The 22,174-nt window shown below is 41.1% G+C and overlaps 3 protein-coding genes across 8 annotated transcripts; 1 reads left to right on the forward strand and 2 right to left on the reverse strand.

Moving 5' to 3' along the window:
- Positions 1 to 1,475: 1,475 nt before the first annotated feature.
- atxn7l3 (ataxin 7-like 3) lies at positions 1,476 to 14,548 on the forward strand. Of its 5 annotated transcripts, none has more exons than XM_010874203.5 (14): positions 1,477 to 1,900; positions 2,215 to 2,306; positions 2,417 to 2,529; positions 2,768 to 2,900; positions 3,031 to 3,202; positions 3,313 to 3,413; positions 3,500 to 3,522; positions 3,798 to 3,843; positions 7,120 to 7,157; positions 7,248 to 7,316; positions 10,453 to 10,496; positions 11,898 to 11,969; positions 12,313 to 12,449; positions 12,537 to 14,548. In XM_010874203.5, exons 3-14 carry the CDS (start codon positions 2,479 to 2,481, stop codon positions 12,728 to 12,730), a joined length of 1,080 nt encoding a protein of 359 aa, XP_010872505.1. In that variant the 5' UTR covers positions 1,477 to 1,900; positions 2,215 to 2,306; positions 2,417 to 2,478; the 3' UTR covers positions 12,731 to 14,548. The 5 variants fall into 5 exon arrangements, with proteins under 5 accessions (XP_010872508.1, XP_010872505.1, XP_019906588.1 ...); XM_020051029.3 differs by having other exon boundaries at positions 2,215 to 2,293; XM_010874204.5 differs by having other exon boundaries at positions 1,477 to 1,666.
- A 56-nt stretch (positions 14,549 to 14,604) lies between these two features.
- On the reverse strand, positions 14,605 to 17,440 carry tmub2 (transmembrane and ubiquitin-like domain containing 2). Its single transcript, XM_010874207.3, has 3 exons — positions 17,124 to 17,440; positions 16,039 to 16,616; positions 14,605 to 15,931 (listed from the first exon to the last, which is right to left on the reverse strand). The coding sequence occupies exons 2-3, from the start codon at positions 16,599 to 16,601 to the stop codon at positions 15,568 to 15,570; spliced, it is 927 nt and encodes a 308-aa protein (XP_010872509.1). The 5' UTR covers positions 16,602 to 16,616; positions 17,124 to 17,440; the 3' UTR covers positions 14,605 to 15,567.
- A 99-nt stretch (positions 17,441 to 17,539) lies between these two features.
- On the reverse strand, positions 17,540 to 22,156 carry asb16 (ankyrin repeat and SOCS box containing 16). 2 transcript variants are annotated; one of them, XM_010874209.4, is made up of 7 exons: positions 21,898 to 22,156; positions 21,256 to 21,563; positions 19,018 to 19,285; positions 18,467 to 18,875; positions 18,235 to 18,318; positions 17,941 to 18,054; positions 17,540 to 17,841 (listed from the first exon to the last, which is right to left on the reverse strand). In XM_010874209.4, exons 2-7 carry the CDS (start codon positions 21,485 to 21,487, stop codon positions 17,656 to 17,658), a joined length of 1,293 nt encoding a protein of 430 aa, XP_010872511.1. In that variant the 5' UTR covers positions 21,488 to 21,563; positions 21,898 to 22,156; the 3' UTR covers positions 17,540 to 17,655. The 2 variants fall into 2 exon arrangements, with proteins under 2 accessions (XP_010872511.1, XP_010872510.1); XM_010874208.4 differs by having other exon boundaries at positions 21,256 to 21,622.
- Positions 22,157 to 22,174: the final 18 nt, after the last annotated feature.

Here is a 22,174-nt window from a genome sequence, read left to right on the forward strand (position 1 = left end):
TGCCCATTATCCTGCTGAAAGAGGCTAATGCCATGAAAGGGTAGTCCATCCTGGTGCCATGTGTTCTCCCGGTAAGCGACGTGCACGCACCCGACCATCCAAGTGATGTAAAAGGAAACGTGATTTCTCAGACCAGGCCACCTTCTTTCATTGCCGGTTCACCGCTTTTCCTTCCGTGGACCACTTTTGACAGGTACTGACCACTGCAGACCGGGAACACCCCACAAGGGCTGTAGTTTTGGAGATGCTCTGACCGAGTCATCTAGCCATTACAATTTGGCCCTTGTCAAAGTCGCTCAGATCCTTACGCTTGCCCATTTTTCTTGCTTCTAACACATGAACTTTGAGGACAGAATGTTATTTTGCTGCATTCTATATCCCACCCACTGACAGGTGCCATGATAACGAGATGATCAGTGTTATTCACTTCACCTGTCAGTGGTCATAATGTTATGGCTGATCGGTGTATTTGTTTACAAAGATGTGCTTGATGTTTGCATGGTTCCCCATAGTGATACCTAGTTACCTCCCTCAGGAAACAAAGTTTATATACATACTCAAAGGTTATTAAGATATTAAAATATTCAGGGCTGCTTACATTGGTTTGTATCCTTATCTCTTGTCTTGCTATCTAAAATAATAAAAGTAACTAATAACAAAAACTACTTAGAGAAAATAATTTACAATGTAATTTAGAGGAACAAACATATGAGTGATAAGGAAGAGGTAAGGAAATGTCCGATAGCACCTGATGGACGATAGATAATGACATTGTTAAGCTTGAATCGACAAATTATACTGACAGAATGGAATTCACTATACATTTGCATGATAATGTAATGTAAATAAAAAACATCCTCAAAGGATTAACATATTAAGAAATATATTAGGAATATTATTTGCAATACTACAGTTCCCTCTGCCAGATTCTTTTGGTCCAATATAGTGCCCTCCCCAATAATATGCATCTTTTGTAATATGAAAGACTAAGAAAATATGTAATTGTTTTTAAGACTAAGAAAATATGTATTTGTTTTTAATCAGCTTGATTCCAAAGTCCAAATGTGACATAAATCTAACCTTTAAATAAGAGAAAATGTTTCATTAAAAAAAACGTTCTTAATTAAATGGTACATAATTCGACTAAAATAATGGGACATTCAGTACCTTTGTGCACAATTCCCTTGCCAAAGAAAAACAGTGAGTCTTCTATAATGTTTGATTAGGTAGAAATGGATATGAGACCATTTGTTCATGCAGAATTCTCGAGATCCGTTAGAGTTCTCGTTTCTGGACTTTCCACGAGTTTTGAATGACTTTAGGTCAGGGTACTGAGAGTACCATTGCAAAAGTGTGGATCCAGGGTCGCTACAGTACGGTTAATGATGAGTATGTTAGCAACGGCGTGACGCAACGTAAGGGCGATTGGTTAACTTTCTGCTAGGCGGAACTTATACGTTTTCCATCCAATGACCAATGAGGTTCATAGCTCATCATTTCTTCAACTATTTTTGCCGGACGAGTGTTTTTGTCTTTTTGTATTTGGTTATTGGATATCAACTTAGAATTTCAATATATTAACTTAATGAAGTACTTGACTATATATTATATTTGACCAATGTAGGTCAGTTAAACGGTACGGAGACCTCGGCGATCGTTTGGTGAGGTCTGTTTATTGAAAATGGCAGCCTTTTTTTTTTTTTTACGTTTTCTTGTTATTTCCCTTTGACTGTGCTACTATGTTGGATCACATATAAATGAATAGTTAGCTACACCATAATGTTTCATCCTAACTAGATACAATGTAGCAAGACAATCTACATAAACGTCCAGTGTCCATCTAAACTGTAACGGTTAGCGAACTGTTCCATCATAGGCTGGTGATTGATGGTGGTGGTGGGTGAGTGTGAGCTAACCACTGCACTGTAAATCATAGTTAATTAATTGTAGTTACGTATAGCCAATTAAGAGTAAGAGTATTTACTTGATTATTTTGCTAGCTATAATTTTGGTACCTAGTTATTAGTTGTTTCTTCGTTCCATCAGAATATCTAACGTTACGTTAAGCTAACGTTAGCTTACACGTAGCTAATTACAATTAGCTAGCTACGTGTCTCATAATAAGCTGTTCCTTAGTTTCATTTTTGCTCTGATTCTGTCGTGCGTTTTAGTCGCTAGAGTAAATTAGTGATATTTGTTTATTTGTTCAAACAGCTCTGACCAAAACATTACAGTACCAGGCATTCATCACTGCCAACCAATCGTGGAGAAATGGTCTTGATGTATAGTGCCGGTCAGTGATTGTTGTAAGTGTGATTCAGTCTGGGTTTGTGTAGCCGATAATGTGATTGGTTCATAAAAAATATAAATTTTATAATTTGATTTAAATGTATTAATCTGTATTTTCTGTTTCCAGTTTGATGTTTCCCCGTTGATGTGCCATGTAGAAAACAGTGATACCCCTTTACATTTTTGCAAATGAAAATGGAGAATATGTCTCTGTCAGGCCTGGACAACACCAAGCTAGAGGTGAGTAATGGGCTAGACTTTTTCTTCAGTCATGATTTGTAGTTGTGCACGGGTGTATTCGTTGTGCCATTTGTTGCTAAATGTTTTTTTAGAGTTTATATTCAGGTAGGTACCCCCCAGGTTTCTTTCTGTTTGACAAAATGTGTTGTTAGTTTGTATTCAGATGAAACGTTTTGCAACTAAACTGTTTTGTTTGTCAGAATTATTAAGCCTATGGCCTTTTTTGTGACCTACACAGGCCTTGGCTCAGGACATTTACTCTGACCTAGTGGAGGATGCCTGTTTGGGCCTGTGTTTTGAAGTGCATCGTGCTGTCAAACAAGGTTACTTCTTCCTTGATGACACAGATCAAGAGAGCATGAAAGACTTTGGTAAGCACTGCTGTGTCCACTTCTGCTACTTCTCTCTCTATCTATCTATCTATCTATCTATCTATCTATCTCTCTCTCTCCCTTTTGCTTGTTTATATTACATGTAGTCATATGTTCTGTCTTTCCATAGAAATTGTGGACCAACCAGGAGTGGACATTTTTGGGCAAGTGTACAATCAGTGGAAGAACAAGGAGTGTGTATGTCCCAACTGCAACCGGAGCATTGCTGCCTCTCGCTTTGCTCCTCATCTAGAGAAATGCCTTGGCATGGGGCGCAACAGCAGTCGAATTGCTAACCGCAGGTCCGCGAGGGATTACACTAATGTGACAAAAAGAAAATAAAACAAACCAGTTCAGTTCATTAGCAAGTGGGCACTGATTTGTATAACAATTTTTAATTATCGGTCTTTAGAATAGCCAGCAGTAACAACACCAACAACAAATCAGAAAGCGACCAGGAAGACAATGATGACGTCAATGACAATGACTGGTCTTATGGCTCAGAAAAAAAAGGTGAAGATGAAACAACTGCCAGTCATTGTCTGAATGCTCTCACAATTTAAGGCATCTTTTTGACCACTCTATTTCCCCCCCTGCAGCTAAGAAGAGGAAGTCAGATAAGGTATTTTTTTTAAAAGTTCTTTCAAACAACATGTACCTTTGGTAAGTGCCTCCGCTGTGGAGATGTTTTGTATGTCTGCATTTTTGTCCACATAATTACATGAGAGCCAGTAGCTTAAAATAACCATAAGGAGTTCTGGTATCTCGTTGTCCCATTTTCCCCCTGTTTAAATGCATGGCAATGATGGACATTTTCAATCAATGTGTGTGACTTCTCCTGTTACGTGCCTTACTAGTTTGGGGACATGCATTTTTCTGTTTTGTGTTTTTCCTTAGAATCCAAATTCACCCAGGAGATCAAAATCTCTAAAGCATAAAAATGGTGAGTATATCTCCTAGACGCCACGGTAGATGGAGGTCAATGGAAATTGACTGACGGGAATCCTGACTACATAATGCATTTCACAATTGAAACACTAGAATGACGTTCTATGTACAGAGTGGCTTTTCTTTTGTTTACTAGATCATAGTTGGGAATTTTCTCATGTCTAGACTGTCTGTAGCTTTAAAGGTGTTGGTGAAGTTATGTGAGTTAAGCCCTCTAGTGAACACACCCATTTCCCTACTATGTGTCTGAGAGTGAAAGAGTAGTTTGTGGAATGGTTGGGAACACTTTACTCTGGTCGGTACAGCAGTACTGGTGCTCAAGGTTCGTATTGTGGATCTGGAATCTCAATCCATGCTGTTGAAAGGGTGATGCATTTGCTCTGTATGCTGAAGGGGTTCATGGCCAACGGGCCAAATCCATAATGCCCTGCCCCAATTCAGGGTTTGGTCAAAGGTCAACCTGAGATTCACCTGGAAAATAACCCTGCCCTTTTTGGGATAGTATGATGAAAAGAAAGCCTGAAGATCAAACGTTCATTTCTAAGGAGTAGAAAATAAGGCTTAGCAGAGACCCAAAGCCATCTAGGCCTTCTGGATTCTTCAGGATTCATGGCCATTTAAGGTGTGTTCTGCATAAATCTGTCAGATCAACATTTCTAGTCCACAGATTTAGCTAGTAGTAAAGACTCAAAAGGATTCAAATACACAAACATTGAAAATGAGTGCAGATTGTGCGCAATAAATCACTGTTTATTCTTCAGTCTTGTGTTCTGTACATGCAATATGATTTTCTTTTTTTTTCTTTTTTTTTTACCTTTCAGCCCTTAAGTGAAAAGATCATGTCTGATTGTTGAGATTGGCAATTCCCTTTGTGCATAATCCGATCCATGATCTGCTTGTATTTTTATGCATTGATTTGTATTGTTTTTGCATTGTATCATGTCTTTTTTCATAAATGTAACCAAGACTGTTCTAAATAATAATTCACACAGCAAAAGTCATAGTTTCCCACCCATTGTCCCCAACCTTTCTGTTCCCTATGGCTGGGCCAGGAGAAGACAAATCATACAGTGGGGAGAACAAGTATTTGATACACCGCTGATTTTGCAGGTTTTCCCACTTACAATGCATGTAGAAGTCTGTCATTTTTATCATAGGTACTCTTCAACTGTGAGTGACGGAATCAAAAAATCCAGAAAATCACATTGTATAATTTTTAAGTAATTAATTTACATTTTATTGCATGACAAGTATTTGATACATCAGAAAAGCAGAACTTAATATTTGGTACAGAAACCTTTGTTTGCAATTACAGAGATCCTTCAGGTTTCGGGGCTGTCACTGGGCAATACAGACTTTCAGCTCCCTCCAAAAATATTCTATTGGGTTCAGGTCTGGAGACTGGCTAGGCCATTCCAGGACCTTGAGATGCTTCTTACAGAGCCACTTCTTAGTTGCCCTGGCTGTGTGTTTCGGGTCGTTGTCATGCTGGAAGACCCAGCCACGACCCATCTTCAATGATCTTACTGAGGGAAGGAGGTTGTTGGCCAAGATCTCGCAATACATGGTCCCATCCATCCTCCCCTCAATACGGTGCAGTCGTCCTGTCCCCTTTGCAGAAAAGCATCCCCAAAGAATGGTGTTTCCACCTCCATGCTTCACGGTTGGGATGTTGTACTCATCCTTCTTCTTCCTCCAAACACGGCGAGTGGAGTTTAGACCAAAAAGCTCTATTTTTGTCTCATCAGACCACATGACCATCTCCCATTCCTCCTCTGGATCATCCAGATGGTCATTGGCAAACTTCAGACGGGCCTGGGCATGCGCTGGCTTGAGCAGGGGGACCTTGCGTGCGCTGCAGGATTTTAATCCATGACGGCGTAGTGTGTTACTAATGGTTTTCTTTGAGACTGTGGTCCCAGATTTCTTCAGGTCATTGACCAGGTCCTGCCGTATAGTTCTGGGCTGATCCCTCACCTTCCTCATGATCATTGATGCCCCAAGAGGTGAGATCTTGCATGGAGCCCCAGACCAAGGGAGATTGATTGTCATCTTGAACTTCTTCCATTTTCTAATCATTGCGCCAACAGTTGTTGCCTTCTCACCAAGCTGCTTGCCTATTGTCCTTTAGCCCATCCCAGCCTTGTGCAGGTCTACAATTTCATCCCTGATGTCCTTACACAGCTCTCTGGTCTTGGCCATTGTGGAGAGGTTGGAGTCTGTTTGACTGAGTGTGTTGACAGGTGACTTTTATACAGGTAACGAGTTCAAACAGGTGCAGTTATTACAGTGGCGAACAAGAGGGCTTCTTAAAGTAACTAACAGAGAGCCGGAATTCTTACTGGTTGGTAGGTGATCAAATACTTATGTCATGCAATAAAATGCAAATTAATTACTTAAAAATCATACCATTTGATTTTCTGGATTTTTGTTTTAGATTCCGTCTCTCACAGTTGAAGAGTACCTATGATAAAAATGACAGACTTCTACATGCTTTGTAAGTAAGAAACACTGCCGATTTTGCAGGTTATCAAATACTTGTTCTCCCCACTGTAATAGACCACTCATGAGCAATACTTACACACACAAATGAAACATGAACGAGAGGGGTCAAAAGGTGCAATTGCTTCCTCCCACTCCGAGCCACAAGCTAGGTGATGCCTTTGGCGCCAGGCAGGGGAAGGAGCCAGCCACACAGCGTCCAGGCAGACTTGGGACCAAGGGCTCTCACAGACCCTGCCAGTTATACATTATTTCCAGCTCCTTCCTCTTTATAATTAACTTCCATTACTTAACTATTTTCTACCATCCCCCAATGCTTTTTACCTTTTCTCTTTATTGATGATTCATTTTCAGTGATGCTGGTTTCTGTTCATACTTCTAATAATGAATGGAGGTTCCAGAATGTCCCGCTGTAATAAATTACCTCAACTCAATCTACACCAGTATGATTTACCTGTTGTTTGTGTCTTTCAGCTTGGGTCCTTCAAATTTCATTCAATTTTAATCATGAACAGATGAACATTCTATGACAACATGTTTTGTATTCTTTATTTCTTGGCCTGTGCGTACATTTAATGCTTGCTATTGCATAATGGTTAAATGTGGTGTCCTTTTGTCACTGGTCCATAGCAGGCGAGAGTTTTGCTTAATCCTATGTTGCTTTCCAGCGTATAAATCTGTAGAGGTATTTCAAAGGTTTTTTGCACATCCTGTCTTTCGGTATCAGTGCTAATTAGACAGATGGATAATGTGCTGTTCTCTCTTCCAGGGGAACTTAGTAGTAGTGTCAATACAGACCCATACAAGGTAACTATAATATATTTTTGTAATGGTTCACATTTGCTGTTATAGTACACATCTCCGTGTGTTGATATCTTCTCATCTTTCTTGCTGCAGTACAACTATAATACTGGCATCAATTATGAAACGTTAGGCCCTGACGAATTGAGGTCTCTCTTGACAACAGTGAGTAACTCTCATTTCTATCACCCATCCACACGACAAGTCCTTGGGACTAGAAGTCTCTGTCGTACATGGTAAAAAATGTACTATTCACATAAAGTTGCTCTTTAGGTGATCTTTCAAAAAGTATATTTAAGATGGGGGGGGGGGGGGGTTAATGTTATATTGGTTCAAATTTTTTCTGTAGGCTGAATCCAGTCATTCAATTTTAAGATGTTAATAAAACTTGCACCACAGCATATTTGTTGTATGAAAGGGGGTGAACACTTGCAATATATATCTCAGTACCAGTCAATAGTTGCAGATTCTAACACTGGACAATGTGCCAAAGTCCTTGAGAGGTACAGTATCTCACAAAAGTGAGTACACCCCTCAAGTTTTTGCAAATATTTGATTATCTTTTCATGTGACCACACGGAAGAAATGACACTTTGCTACAATGTAAAGTAGTGAGTGTAAAGCTTGTATAACAGTGTAAATTTGCTGTCCCCTCAAACAACACAACACACAGCCATAAATGTCCAAATCGCTGGCAAGAAAAGTGAGTACACTCCTAAGTAAAAATATCCAAATTAGGCCCAATTTGCCATTTTCCTTCCTCAGTGTCATGTGACTCTTTAGTGTTACAAGGTCTCAGGTATGAATGGGGAGCAGGTGTGTTAAATTTGGTGTTATCTCTCTCACACTCCCTCATACTGGTCACTGGAATTTCAACATGGCACCTCATGGCAAAGAACTCTTTGAGGGTCTGAAAAAAAGAATTGTTGCCAAGATGATTGCCAAGACCCTGAAACTGAGCTGCAGCACGGAGGCCAAGACCATACAGCAGTTTAACAGGACAGGTTCCATGCAGAACAGGCCTTGACATGGTCGACCAAAGAAGTAGAGTGCACATGCTCAGTGTCTTATCCAGAGGTTTTCTTTGGGAAATGGACATATGAGTGCTGCCAGCATCAAATTGGTCTGCATGGCTGTCGTCCCTGAAGGAAGCCTCATCTAAACATGATGCACAAGTAAGCCTGCAAACAGTTTGCTGAGGTCAAACAGACTAAGGACATGGATTACTGGAACCATGTCCTGTGGTCTGATGAGACCAAAATAAACGTGTCTGTTTGAGAAGGTGTCAAGCGTGTGTGGCGGCAACCAGATGAGTACAAAGATAAGTGTGTCTTGCCTACAGTCAAGCATGGTGGTGGGAGTGTCATGTTCTGGGGCTGAATGAGTGCTGCCGGCACTGGGGAGCTACAGTTCATTGAGGGAACCATTTACTGTGACATACTGAAGCAGAGCCTGATCCCCTCCCTTCGGAGATGGGCCACAGGGCAGTATTCCAACATGATAACGACCCCAAACACACCTCCAAGACGACCACTGCGTTGCTAAAGAAGCTGAGGGTAAAGGTGATGGACTGGCCAAGCATGTCTCCAGACCTAAACCACATTGCGCATCAGTGGGGTATCCTCAAACGAAAGGTGGAGGAGCGCAAGGTCTCTAACATCCACCAGCTCCGTGATATCGTCATGGAGGAGGGAAAGAGGACTCCAGTGTCAACCTGTGAAGCTCTGGTGAACTCCATGCCCAAGAGGGTTAAGGCGGTGCTGGAAAATAATGTTGGCCACACACAATTTTGACACTTGGGGCCTAATTTGGACATTTTCATTTAGGGGTGTACTCACTTTTGTTGCCAGCGTTTTAGACATTTATGGCTGCGTGTTGTGTTATTTCGTGGGGAGAGCAAATTTACACTGTTATACAAGCTGTACACTCACTACTTTACATTGTAGCAAAGTGTCATTTCTTAGGTGTTGTCTGATGAAAAGATATAATCAAATATTTGCATAAATGTGAGGGGTGTACTCACTTTTGTGAGATACTGTAGCTCTCAAGGACTTAGAATCTGCAACTATTGACTGGTACATATATATATTGCAAGTGTTCACCCCCTTTCGTACAACAAATACACTGTGGTGAAAGTTTTTTTGACATCTTAATGTTGCATGATTGGATTCTGGATAGAAGTCTTAAATGGGGGAATTCACTACAAAACATTGTATTGTAAGGATATTGCCTTCTAGTCCCAAGGTCTATAAGTCTGTGTAACTGACATGTACATCGTTTGTCTTAATATACGATTGCGGACAGTAATGTTCACTCTGTTGCTCAAGATTTTAATAATTCCCTGTTTCATCAAAAGTTGAAAGCTGTGCTCCTATGTGGTTTTGTGTGTGGGAAAAAAAACGGCTACACAGGACCAAGATAAAAATTCACAAACTGAAATTGTGCGTTTTTGCATTTTAAACAAAAATGGCCTGGTCAAAATGATTGGCTTCAGAAGAATTCTTCATAATTAGGTTTAGAGGCAAGTAATATGGGGTTATCTAACCTTTGGTAGGTGTCAAGTGCGTTTCACTCTACAGGGTTTCAGAGAAAGAAAACGGACAGTTTCAATGATGCTGTGGGGTTATTTTGCTGCCTCTGGTACTGGTGCACTTGAATGTGTGAAATGTATCATGATACCAGTTGATGAGCATGGTGTTAGGGAGTGCCATGTTCAGCCTGGTGTCCAGATAGTAGGTCTTTGTCAGTGTCCCCCAAATGCACATCAGAAATCTAGAGAAAGAAATGCTGGCCTTTTCTAGTGGTCAGACATGAGTCTGGATTTTTATTCCCCAAGAAAACCTATGTTGAAATCTGGAATTAGCAGTCAGGGGAAGGTATTCTTAAAAACGTAGTAGAACTAAAATGGTTTGTGGCTGAAGAATGGGCAAGGTAGCCAGTAGAAGTGCAGGATGCTTACTGATTGTTACAAGAGCTGTTCAACTGACGTTAGCTTTGCTGAAAGGTCTTGGGTACCAATACATTTGGTCATGCTGTTTGTTTTTCTTCTGAATTACAAGAATAAACTAATGTTTCTGTAAGACATCCATTCTGCAATTTGGAAATGTCCGTGTGTGAAATCAAATAGGTTCTTTATTTTCAACTTAATTTGAATGAAATGGGAAATTATTTGTATTTTTAATATTGCTAAAACAATCAATATTGTTGCTACTGTGTATATACACCCCCCCATCCGTTGGTATTAATCAACTGTGTGTGTATGAATGGTTTGTCTTTTAACTACACTGCCCCCTGTCTGCAGCAATGTGGAGTGATCTCTGAGCACACCAAGAAGATGTGCACCAGGTAGGGTTTTCCCATGTTATCTGCACAGCATGCCATCTAATAGTCTGGTCTTTTCCACTGAATATAGTACCAGATTACACACACGTACTCACATGCTGTCGGATAACACATGTACACACTTTTATGACACGCTCATTAATACTTTTTTTGGTTTTTCTGGCATATTAGTTTGAGTCTATGTTGCGGATTATGATGAGCCGTTTAGGTTTGTATTGTGCCGAAAGACAACTTTCTGGAAGTTTGTTAGAAGGTACTGTTTCCATCCTCGGCCTGCCGCTTAGTATGGACCTTGTCAGATTTCAGTGCTAGTCAGGAACGTCTTTTGTGAATGCCTCGTGGTCCTGCTTGGTTGTGGAGGCTGCCAGCAGACGCTCGTGGTTACCGTTCCGCATGTTGTTTCTGTTAGATGTTTAAATAGAATCAGCTTCAGTGCTGTGTTGATGAGTGGTCATGAGTGGTCTTGGGTAGTTGGGACTGACTTTGGGGTACACAAGTGGCAAACATTAAAACATTCCTCTCTGAAGTATTAGATGACTGGCGTCAGTTAATAAAAGATTATTTCTGAAGTATTAGATGACTGGCGTCAGTTAATAAAACATTCTCTCTGAAGTATTAGATGACTGGCGTCAGTTAATAAAACATTCTCTTTGAAGTATTAGATGACTGGCGTCAGTTAGTAAAACATTCTCTCTGAAGTATTAGATGACTGGCGTCAGTTAGTAAAACATTCTCTCTGAAGTATTAGATGACTGGCGTCAGTTAATAAAACATTCTCTCTGAAGTATTAGATGACTGGCGTCAGTTAATAAAACATTATCTTTGAAGTATTAGATGACTGGCGTCAGTTAGTAAAACATTCTCTCTGAAGTATTAGATGACTGGCGTCAGTTAATAAAACATTCTCTCTGAAGTATTAGATGACTGGCGTCAGTTAGTAAAACATTCTCTCTGAAGTATTAGATGACTGGCGTCAGTTAATAAAACATTCTCTCTGAAGTATTAGATGACTGGCGTCAGTTAGTAAAACATTCTCTCTGAAGTATTAGATGACTGGCGTCAGTTATTCAAACATTCCTCTCTAAATTATTTGTTGGCTGGCGTCTGTTATTGGCTTTTATGTTAGAATTTTCTTATTAAATATGAAATACTAAATTCAGAAAATGAATCTTTGGTGGGACTAAACAGATCTTTTCCAAATTGGACTATCTATGCAAGACCCCAATTTGGGCGCTGTCTGCCTAATTTGGTGGAAGGCCTAACTGAACATTCATCGGATTGGTCAGCGGTGGTGTTTGCTCCAGTGTCTCCCTTGCGTCTCTGCTGTGGCCCTGGCCTGGGTAGGCGGGCCGCTGTAGGAGCTGTTCCTCGGGGATATGTAATGCCACGTTGTGTCCCTGCCAGGTCCCAGCGGTGCCCCCAGCACACGGACCAACAGAGGAGGGCTGTCAGGGTGTTCCTCCTGGGGCTGTCCGCGTGAGTGCCCCCCCCCCCCCCCCCCCAGACCTCCAATGGCTCTCAGACTGTGGTTTATTCCTAGAACTGATATATTTGATCTTGATTGGTGAATGTGCTGTCCCTAAATGTACAGGTGTTTGTGTGAGCTGTGGTACTGAATGATCATTTCTGGAAGTTTTGTGTCAGTTAGATGGATAGGGATTATCTATGAGGCTGGAATGTGTTAGTTAGCAATTGAGAACTGTAGGCCAAATGTAGGGCCTGTGTGTGTCCTACAGTGTGTGTGGTATGGGGAGTGATTGTGCGTGCGTGCGGGCCGCCAGTAGTTGGTCTGAGCTAAAGTGGTAGATGTCTCTTCCAGGACATCCCTGCCCGACTCGAACACGGCGGTGGAGAGTGATGGCTATGACGCCTCTGACGGACAGGTCCTCATGAGCCGCCTGCAGTGGGATGGATCCTCGGACATCTCCCCCTCCGATTCAGCCTCCTCCAAAGCCAGTAAGAGAGCCAAAATTCAGGACCACGTTCTGCGTTTACTATGGTGGGATTCAACCTCATCTCATCACCTTTCCATTTCTCTCCCAGGCACTAACAATTCAGACTCCAAGAAGCCGAAGAAGAAGAAGAAGACGTCTCTAAACAGCACAGGTGGAGGCGGTGGCGGGAGTGGGAGTGTCGGGGGCAGCAGCTCACAGGGTTGCCTAGCAGGCCAAGCCAACAGAAAGAAACCCAAGCTTCCAGTTCCCCCTGCCCCCAGTATCTATGACAACCTCAACTAAAGGATTCCCAGCTGGCCCTCCCACCGGTCTTAGAGCTGCCTCTCCACTCCACCATACCCAGGAAGGTGACTGTTGGGTGACACATAGACTATGGACCCATTCAGCTCCCCCAACCTGTTAAGTCATGGTCACAAACAGAATTACAAAGACCCCTCTCCTCCTTGGAAATAAAATGATAACCCATTAACTGGAAAAAGCAACCCTTAATTTGATCACCATTTGCATTTCTTTGTTGTTGAAGACAATTTGCAATTCCAGTAAAGAAACATTAGGGTCATTGGTTGTTTACCTATTCTGTTTTTGTAAACCAGTGATTTTGACTTCAGACATGGGACCAATCACTCTTTGCTTTTTTGTGCACTGATGTGTTTTCTCCTGCAGAAAACATTGATTTTTTCCGTTTAATTTCTGTCTTGTTTTTGTACGGTGTGAGTGAAAATGTCTGGGTTTAGGAGGGGACTAGTGGACTCAAAAAATGATTATAATAGGATCACCTTCATCCTGGAACGTAGATTTTCTAGTTGGAGGATGTCAGTACCATCTTGTGGTTTCAGCAATATCTGGGTACCTAATGGTGGTGTTATCAGTAATAGCATTGTATTGCACAGTGGTGTATTTGTGCGTGTATGAATGGGTGTTGTGTAAAATTTACTGTTTTACATCTTGTGGGCCTGTGTGTGATTTAATTTCTATTGAAATAACTATGCATCTTTAAATGTGCCATTGTGATTGAGTCAGTGTACGTCATTTTGAATATTTAACTTTTTTGGTTTACATTGACTGCCAATTTGTTTTTAATTAAGTGTTCTTAGAAAAGTATCAATGCAGATGCTGACATGTATCATTGAGTGAGCCATTCTGTTTTTGTATATCTATACATGTGATATGGCCTGTGTGAAATAATCATGATTTAATTGGATACTGTATACATACTGATTGATCTCAGTGCTAAACCGTGCTTTTAGCCAGTCAGTCTCTAGTGTAATATTTTCAGTGTGAAGTCTCTCCAAGGTGCTTTTATCAGAGCACACTTGTCACTGCTTATTGAATAATGCTTTAGTATATTGAACCTGCTTTTTGCTCAATAATACCTGGTCATTCTGCACCACTTAGGTCACAGCAGAGAGAAACGAAGCATGTGCATGACTTACTTTCAAAGTCTTCAACTGTTTCTGCTTACTTGCAGTGTGTATGTGCTTCTAAGTTTCAAATCTGCCATCACCTGCAACAGAAGTAGCATTGCTGTTGTATGGGATGGTTCAGCCACTGCTATTCTTGGTTTTACTCTAGCTAATGGGTTAAGTTATATATATATATATATATATATATTTATAGTTATTCATTCCTGGCCCAACAGACTGTACTAGGAAGGGAGCATCTTGTATACCCTTTGTGTTCATGTATACCATCCAGGCAGGGGATAACAAAGTATGACATCACTGAATGTTCACTAATAGAGGATCATCATGGTAATCAACCTTCTCAAGTAAAAACCCCACCTACTTTGGGTGTGACTCATTTGATTTGGCACTTTTTACTGACAGGGTAAAGAACAGCCTGAATTTTGTTAATGCTGCATAACTGTATATTTGTGTAAGTGTGCATCAGTGTCTCAACATTTGATTGTGCACAAATGATGCAATAGAAGTGACTTTTCAAAAATAAACTATTTTTTTATACTCAAGCACGTGTGTGTGCATGTGCAAAGAAAATGTCAGTTGTATATGATAATGTGATGCACAGCTAGTTTTTCTTTATATCCCAGTTTCTCAGTGTATTGAGGCTTCCTTAAGTCTGAATAAAATCGAGTGTCATTCAGGTGTCTTGCGTTGAGTTATGTTATCCAATATATATCATATTGATCCAGGCACCAATTGGTTTGAAGTTCTTTAATCTGAATCACAGCCCTGAAGTGAAACAAACTAACTTGAGTGGTAAAAGGACTCCTAAAGAGATGTGAAATTCTCCCTACAAGTCCTGAAGTGCCACATGCTGTTTCACCCGATTCATTCTTCATCTACAGTATATACATTATATTACATATTTTTCTCAAAGACATGGTGCTTATTTTATATCAATGAATCCTTAAATTGTTTAAATGATCTCTAATTAAGATAATGTCAACAAACAAATATCCTTATGAAATGTTTTGCTTAGTAATAGGGCTGTCCACAATTAGGTGAAAGCTCATTCCCAAATAACTGGAAAGAAAGCCAACACACTACCATTATAAAGTATACAGCCAATAGTTAATTCACATCCAAGTCTTAAATTGTAATATAATAACATTGTTTATGTTGCAAAAGAGGATATGTACTTGTCAAATATATCAAAAGGACAAAACATTTCTGGAACAGCAACAATCTTTATGTTGTTATGAGAAACGAAGAGATAATGCTGTCTTGACGCAAATCAACGCATTATCCTAATTAATGAGATCAAGCAAACACAGAATAGACAACGTGGAGCCAAATTGGCCAGATGATACCAGTGACTCAGCGGGCCAAGCAGCCTGTGGTCCTGGCTGTGATGCTGATGGACCTACTCAATCACTCAGTTTTTTCTGCCAAGCAAAATTACAGCTCACTAGATTCTCTGCTTTACACTAACACACATTCCAGATTACTTGAATCGCAGCACATACAATCAATCTCACATTATTTGCTGGTACATGCACAAAACACAGGCACACCCATGGTCGGGACTCCAGTTCAGTACTGTGGTGCCTGAGGCAAAGGCCCCACGGAATCTTTACTTTGGCCCATTCCTTCTCTGGGCCCCGCCGGATGCAGCCGTCATTTAGCCTCACTCTCCTCCTCAGATGCCTCCTCTCCCATTCACCGGCTATGCATCCCGAAGATGAGGAAGCTGAAGAACACTGTGACTCCCACCAGGGAGATGGTAGCAGGGGCAGTGAAGAACTGACGGTAGTTGATACGGAAGTACCAGACCACCGCTAACATCACCACAAACACAGGTACCACCAAGCTGCCGGTGCTCATTGCCAGGCCGGCAGCCCTGATTCCCCCACCGGACCCGGCCGCCTCCTCTGGGCTGGCCTCCTGCAGCACCTGGGAAACGTGGCAGTGGATTACACTGTTGTGAGAAATGTTAAGGGAGAGCAGAGTCCGTTTTGGATCGTGAAGCAGCTGGCCCTGGTAGATCAACTTGATCTGACGCTCCCGCCCAGAGAAGTACTTACTAGAGATGACAAAGAGAGGTTTCTGTAAGACAATCAGAGAGATGTGCGTTTTCCCCAAAAACACTTTTAAACAATTTTTTTTTATGAACTGCTGTATCATACTAACCTCTTCAATAGACCCACTGTATCCTGGGGCCTGAGGACAGCTACCTCCTCAGTGTCATTCAGGAACTTTAAACGAACTGTGATGCTGGTGCAGGAGACCTTCGTGCTCAGCTCCTGAACCTTCTCTTCCTCCTCATAGTCATCCTCTTCTTCTTCATCATCATCATCATCCTCATCATCAGGCTGGTATCTATGAGGTTTCTTCCCCTGTATGTTCAACAGTAAATCTACTCCAGCTCCAGCAGTCCCCTCACCATTCCCCTCACCATCTCTCTCAGATCCAGGTTCACCTTCCTCTGGCTTGTTCTCCTGGGTGGGGGTAGGGGTTTGCTGCTCTGGGTTGTCAGCACTGGGAGGCCCTCCATTATAACTGTCATTGCCCCCTAGCCCAATTAGAGAGGCATGGGCCCCGACTGTAAGGATAGTGCCCAGGATGTGGTCTCCCTGATCAGCCACATGTGTGGAGAGCCAAGCCAGGACCAGGGCCAAAATCAGGAGAAAAACACCCCCTGCTGCAGTCACCTCGTCTCCTAGCCCATCCATGGTCAGTGCACACACCGCCATCTCTGTCCTCGGTGTCTATTCAAAAGAGGAAACACGTATAACAATGCATCATATTCCTAAAGATTTTGAACCACTATTTTTCGAAGTAGAGAGAGAAATATGATTATAAGACCGTGTGCAGAGACCTACATCTGCAGCGGCGTCACTGTCAATGATAGTTAACGTCTGTGTTGCATTGTTTTGTGAGAAACGTTTGTTAGCAACTTTTACCCGTTATAACATGTCACTAATGTCTTTACTATTAGTGTACAGCTAGTGCATTGGACATCCTTTCAATGGAGAATAACAGACTAATCAGAAAGGCGTTTCAATGTTTGTTGTTTTTTAACAGAAAATTGGTTAGTTAGCGAGCTACAGTACAGTTCTGTGTAGCTTTGTTTGTGCTAGTAAGACCAACTAGAATGACCTTCGTTCGCTAGCTTTACACATTGACAGTTCTACATCATTTTCAAAAATAGAAAGCATTCTATTGCTCGATATTCTACGCACATTTGAATAGTGAAGAATGCGAGGTTTGCTTACCTGCTATATATTTAAATCACATTTGAAGACAGGCTACCATGCTAAACTAGCCGCAAGCCCAACAACACAACCAGAGAAGGCCTACATAACAAAGATGACGTTGCGTGACTACCACGTAGGTCAGTCAACCGCCTACGTAGCTGGTACGCAAACGGGCAAGAGTCACAACCAAGGAAAGTAAATAATATGAAAGTGCACTCACATTCTTTCTCCTACGTGTGCTCGAATTAGACAACAATTAAAGGCATCAATGTATTTTGCGTGGTCAATTTTTTAACATGTGTGTATTTGTACTGGGTGGATGCTTACACCTGTACACAAGAAACAGCCGGAGCAGTCTATTTTGATAGCTTCATAAACTATTCATACAAGGTCAGAAATGTAACAATACAATTATCATTACCCTTTCACATACACAAAATAGAAAGTTGCTTTATTCATACATTAATACAGAAAACAAAGTATTGCAACAGGTCCTTAGGTTATTGTAACTACAAGTCCCTCACATGGCTTCTGCCCACTTCCACTTCATTCACCGAATCTCCCCATCATTCCCAAGTAATAAATACTCCTTCAAAGAGACAGGGATGTCGAATCTACTGATTGATGAGTCAATATGTTTCCCTAAGTGTTGGCGTAGAGTGCAGCGACACAGGTGCTGCAGGGAGCGTGGTTGACTAGTCATCTTCCTCACAGAGTCAAAGAAAAATTGATGTGCCTGGGAACAGAGACCGGATGAAGTGAACAGAAAGAAAGACATTTGGTCGTTCAGCCAATACAGTGTAGGAAAGAGCTGAAAGCAGAAAAATTGACCAACCTCATATATCTTAGGAGGGATGGACTCCATCCAGTCTTCACAGGAAGGGACCACGGCATAGCAGTTGAGCAACACTTCCAGAGTGGCAGGGGAGAGGAGACAGAGCTTAAACATCTGTATGGAGGAAAGCTGTGGGTTATTACTATAATTGCTTATTTTATCCTTCAAAACATGCCTACCTAGAAGTGCAGGAACAAGACTTTAAAATGTTTTCATTCAAACAAAAATAAAAGTAAGATTTGGCTGTGCATATAATGTATCACAACACACTACAGTTAAAAAAATGTGACGTACCAAGCTGTTTCCAGCCCTGGAGCCGTGGTTAAGGAGACAGCGCGCTACTACCTCAGGATGCTGGTCTGGGAAATCCTCCACCACCTGCAAACAGGACAATGCGTTGTACTGTGTCTTATCTCCCATTTACTGATTATAACGACGATAAATACAACCTTCGGTCCAAATGATTTGACCCCAGAACAGATTTTCTCTAAATTTGCCTGCCTTTAGCCCGAACCCCTAATCCCACCTGTAACAGACAGTCCATTGGTGTGTATCCTGCAGAGTTCTGCACATCTGCTTTGGCCCCACGCTGTAGTAGGATTTCTGTGATGCGTGGGCTGCAGTTACTGCAGGCATTATGCAGGGGTGTGTGGTTCTTCCTGCCTGCAGTGCAGGGGTCTGCTCCAGCTCCCAGCAGCATCTGGACCACACGGAGGTACCGTCCCGCCTCAGCAGGCCTCTCAGCCCCACCACAAGCTGCATTGAGTGGGGTCTCGCCCTCACGGTTCTTGGCTGACACGCCGGCTCCATGGGACAGAAAGAGCTTCACATGCTCCTCCAGACCCAGTCGAGCCGCCACGTGGAGAGGAGTTAGCTTTGTTTCACGGGTTAACACGTTAACATCTGCCCCACCTTTCACAAGCAGCTCAGCACAACTAGAGAGAGTAGACCCAAACTTATGAGATCATCATTCATTAGCATCCAAAACAACAGGCCTACCTGCTCTATAACCTTTGAAACATTCTACTACGTCCCAATAATAAGTGACTTTATGGCTTCCAGGTTGCTGTCACTCACCAGAATGTCTGGGCGGTGTTGCACAAGTGAAGGGGTGCGCTGCCATCCTCTGACAGCAGGTTAGGGTCTGCCCCGTGGGCTAGCAGCAGCCTGACACAGTTGTCATGGCCACCTATACAGGCATCATGCATGGCTGTTCTTCCACCAGGGTCAGCGTCCACCTCTGCACCACGGAACAGTAGCTCCTCCACACAGCCAAAGTGCCCACTGCTGGCAGCCAGTCGTAATGCAGACGTCTGCTTGATCTTGGAGCTCAGGGTCCACATTCCTGTTAGAGTGACAGTTAGTATATACATAAAACTAATCTGGAATAGATGAAACATTTTCATCTAACCTTTTCTACAGTGAGATCACATTTTTTTCTCTTCAAATGTCCCTCATTATATATATATATATATATATATATATATATATATATATATAAAATAGATAATATATAAAATAGATAATATATAAATATATAAAATATATAAATATATATAATATATAAATATATATAATATATAATATATATAAAAGGTTAACAAAAACAATTAAGGGGAGATGGCCCACAATTCTGTTTTATGTTCTCCCAATTATCTCTGTTGTATTTCTTCTCTGTCCTGGCACCTCAGTGGTGGAACCAGCTTCCCTTGGATGCTAGGATAGCAGAGTCTCTAAAAAAAATAAAACTTTAATTCACCTTTTCACAGAGTACTCAAAATAGTTACACTTCCACCACCTCTGTCCGTTATCTTTTGTTTACTTTTTATGTTTTACGTTTAGTTGTATGGGCTTCTTTCTAGCACTGACCTTTACCAATAACTAATTGAGTAGAATACACTCACTACTAAACTGTGGTTGTTTCACCAAGGTCATTTAAAATGTATGTACTTACTGTAAGTTGTTTGGGACAACAGTAAATATAAATGCAACATGCATGTGACCTTGTTTAGCATTAAAGTCTAGGAAATACATACGTTTTCATTCGTCAACTCTCAAACAACATTTTAGAAAAACAACAAAATTATACAATGATATACTGCCCTGAAAGATAATTATACAAGTGTGTGATATGTTGTGTTGATTTTATAATATGTGTATGCTTGTAGTGTCTGATACTTAAGAGATGGCTTCCAACAGGTATAAACCTCTTGGTGTTGATGATAGAGACATGTTTTGCATAGTGACTATTAGACTCTCATTTAGGTGTTTTTATAGAGTGAACATCTCTGGTAAGACAATCCATTTAAATGGTTTGTACACCAACCGCGTGATATTAACTGCAACACAACACATAAAAGCAAAGAACCTTGGCTAGAAAATTGCTTTTTTATTAGATGGCTAGTATTTCTTCTATTTTTAAAATCAGAGTAAATCACAATTACAACACAATAATGTCTTCCTAGATTTTATGACCAAAACATTTAGGATACATACAAAAGTTAAATTCAGGTAATTATTATGAACACAGAGGTGTTGGAATATCTTCTCCGTTATGCACACAATTTAGAAAGGAGCTTTTTTAAGGAAGGCATGTCCATTTGCTTTGCATTTAACTGATCCAAATGAACAAATATTGGTCAAGAGAAGTAATCTCACAATTTTTAGATACCTCTCAGAAAGCCAATGCACTACTTTAGAAAAAAACATTTAGAGATGCACTATAACCATTTTCAAATGTGCTTTTATTATGCTTTTTTGACAACTAGTGGGTCGTCAAATAACAGTTAATCGTACATAAAAATTACAAATCATTAACAAAGAAAATTAAATCTGTCAATGTTAACATAATACTAGGTGCAAATGAAAAAGTGAAGACTCCCAGATCAAACATTTTTGTTGGATTAAAATATAAAATGTATTCCCCAAGTGAGAACTCAAACTGCATACTCTATCAATGACCACTGGGTGGCAGCACTGCGTAATTTCTTTTTCAGTTTAATGCCGGTGTGACAAGAAATAAAACACTTGTTACCCCACTGCTAGTCATTCGCAGCCTACCATGGTCTAGTGAGTGACTGGATGGGGCTAGCCGCCATTAATGCAAATCATGTCTTAAGTGAATAACCACTGCCCTGCTGGCAGCACAGATATACAACCAAAGGTTTTGTGACAGAGTTAAATGGCTTGGGTGGAAAAAATAATTTTTTTGAGGACATTTTCTCTAACTAAGCTTTGTAGGGCTTAGCTAACACAAGGACAACAGTGAAGATTAAAATACAAGTGAGTTTATATTTTGTGTTTGATATTACCTACCCAGCTCCGGAGCCCACACCATCTCCTCATGTACTGTCTCCATCAGTGCATTGACCATGCAGGGGTCCTTCAGCACAGTGTAAACTCCCTTCATGTCCCCACACATGAAGGTGTTGTGGATGGTGGTGTCTCTGCATCTGGCCTCATAGACGCGTACCTCTTGAAGGCCCTGCTGCTTTCTCTGGGGAGTGCCAGGCGGCTGGAACACAGGTAGCCTGTTCATAGCTCTCATTTGGGCCAATGTCTGCTGTCTGTCCTCCCACTCCTGAAGCTCCCGATCCACCCTCAGAGAGTTCAAGGCAGCTGAGCTGAAGGAAAATGTGTCCCTGGACATGACACCCAATACTGGGGCAGAATCTCAAGCAACCTCCCAAGAACAATAAGAGAGGAGTTTGAGCAACAAATTTAAAACACTTGAACAGGTTAGTGGAATACAGAGTGGACCATTACTTGTGCACAGCAGCATATGCCACTCAACAAACTGACTACAAACCTAGAGTTCTGAATATTACTAAAGGAAAATTAAGATGTTAATAAAATAAAAAAATCTGAAAGTAAAAATGATCTTTGTCTGCACTTTCTTTTCTTTTAAAGTACTGACTCTGCATAGTATTAATGCTGTTAATATAACGTTCTACTCACCAAGAAAGAGGTCATTTAATTTCAATGTACACTCAAATACCTTCACGGTACAAAATTAAGTCAATTTTCTGTTGTACAGACGAATTTTCATCTATTTCTTATGTATTTTTTAATAGTTGCGTCCAAATGTCCGTGAAGAAAATAACTGTCACAAGATGTTGTTGTCCCAACACAAGTTGAGACTGGTACCAGCTATAAATGGACGGAGAATGAAAGCTGATATGTGGACTGCGTCATTCGCTGAGATTTTCAGTAGTGGTGGCGATAGTGATGGCCA

The sequence above is a fragment of the Esox lucius genome, chromosome 11 (genome assembly GCF_011004845.1).
Source record: "Esox lucius isolate fEsoLuc1 chromosome 11, fEsoLuc1.pri, whole genome shotgun sequence".
In the NCBI taxonomy this organism is placed as follows: domain Eukaryota; kingdom Metazoa; phylum Chordata; class Actinopteri; order Esociformes; family Esocidae; genus Esox; species Esox lucius.

Excerpts from the sequence above, each read along its gene's own strand:
- atxn7l3 (XM_010874203.5), top strand. The coding sequence starts at position 2,479 with ATGAAAATGGAGAATATGTCTCTGTCAGGCCTGGACAACACCAAGCTA. Across the intron at positions 3,523-3,797 it reads AGAAGAGGAAGTCAGATAAG|AATCCAAATTCACCCAGGAG; the intron begins GTATTTTTTTTA and ends GTTTTTCCTTAG. Across the intron at positions 3,844-7,119 it reads ATCTCTAAAGCATAAAAATG|GGGAACTTAGTAGTAGTGTC; the intron begins GTGAGTATATCT and ends TCTCTCTTCCAG.
- tmub2 (XM_010874207.3), bottom strand. The coding sequence starts at position 16,601 with ATGGCGGTGTGTGCACTGACCATGGATGGGCTAGGAGACGAGGTGACT. Across the intron at positions 15,932-16,038 it reads ACAGTGGGTCTATTGAAGAG|TAAGTACTTCTCTGGGCGGG; the intron begins GTTAGTATGATA and ends TGTCATCTCTAG.
- asb16 (XM_010874208.4), bottom strand. The coding sequence starts at position 21,589 with ATGTCCAGGGACACATTTTCCTTCAGCTCAGCTGCCTTGAACTCTCTG. Across the intron at positions 18,319-18,466 it reads CAATGGACTGTCTGTTACAG|GTGGTGGAGGATTTCCCAGA; the intron begins GTGGGATTAGGG and ends TCCTGTTTGCAG. Across the intron at positions 17,842-17,940 it reads TCCCTCCTAAGATATATGAG|GCACATCAATTTTTCTTTGA; the intron begins GTTGGTCAATTT and ends CTCTGTTCCCAG.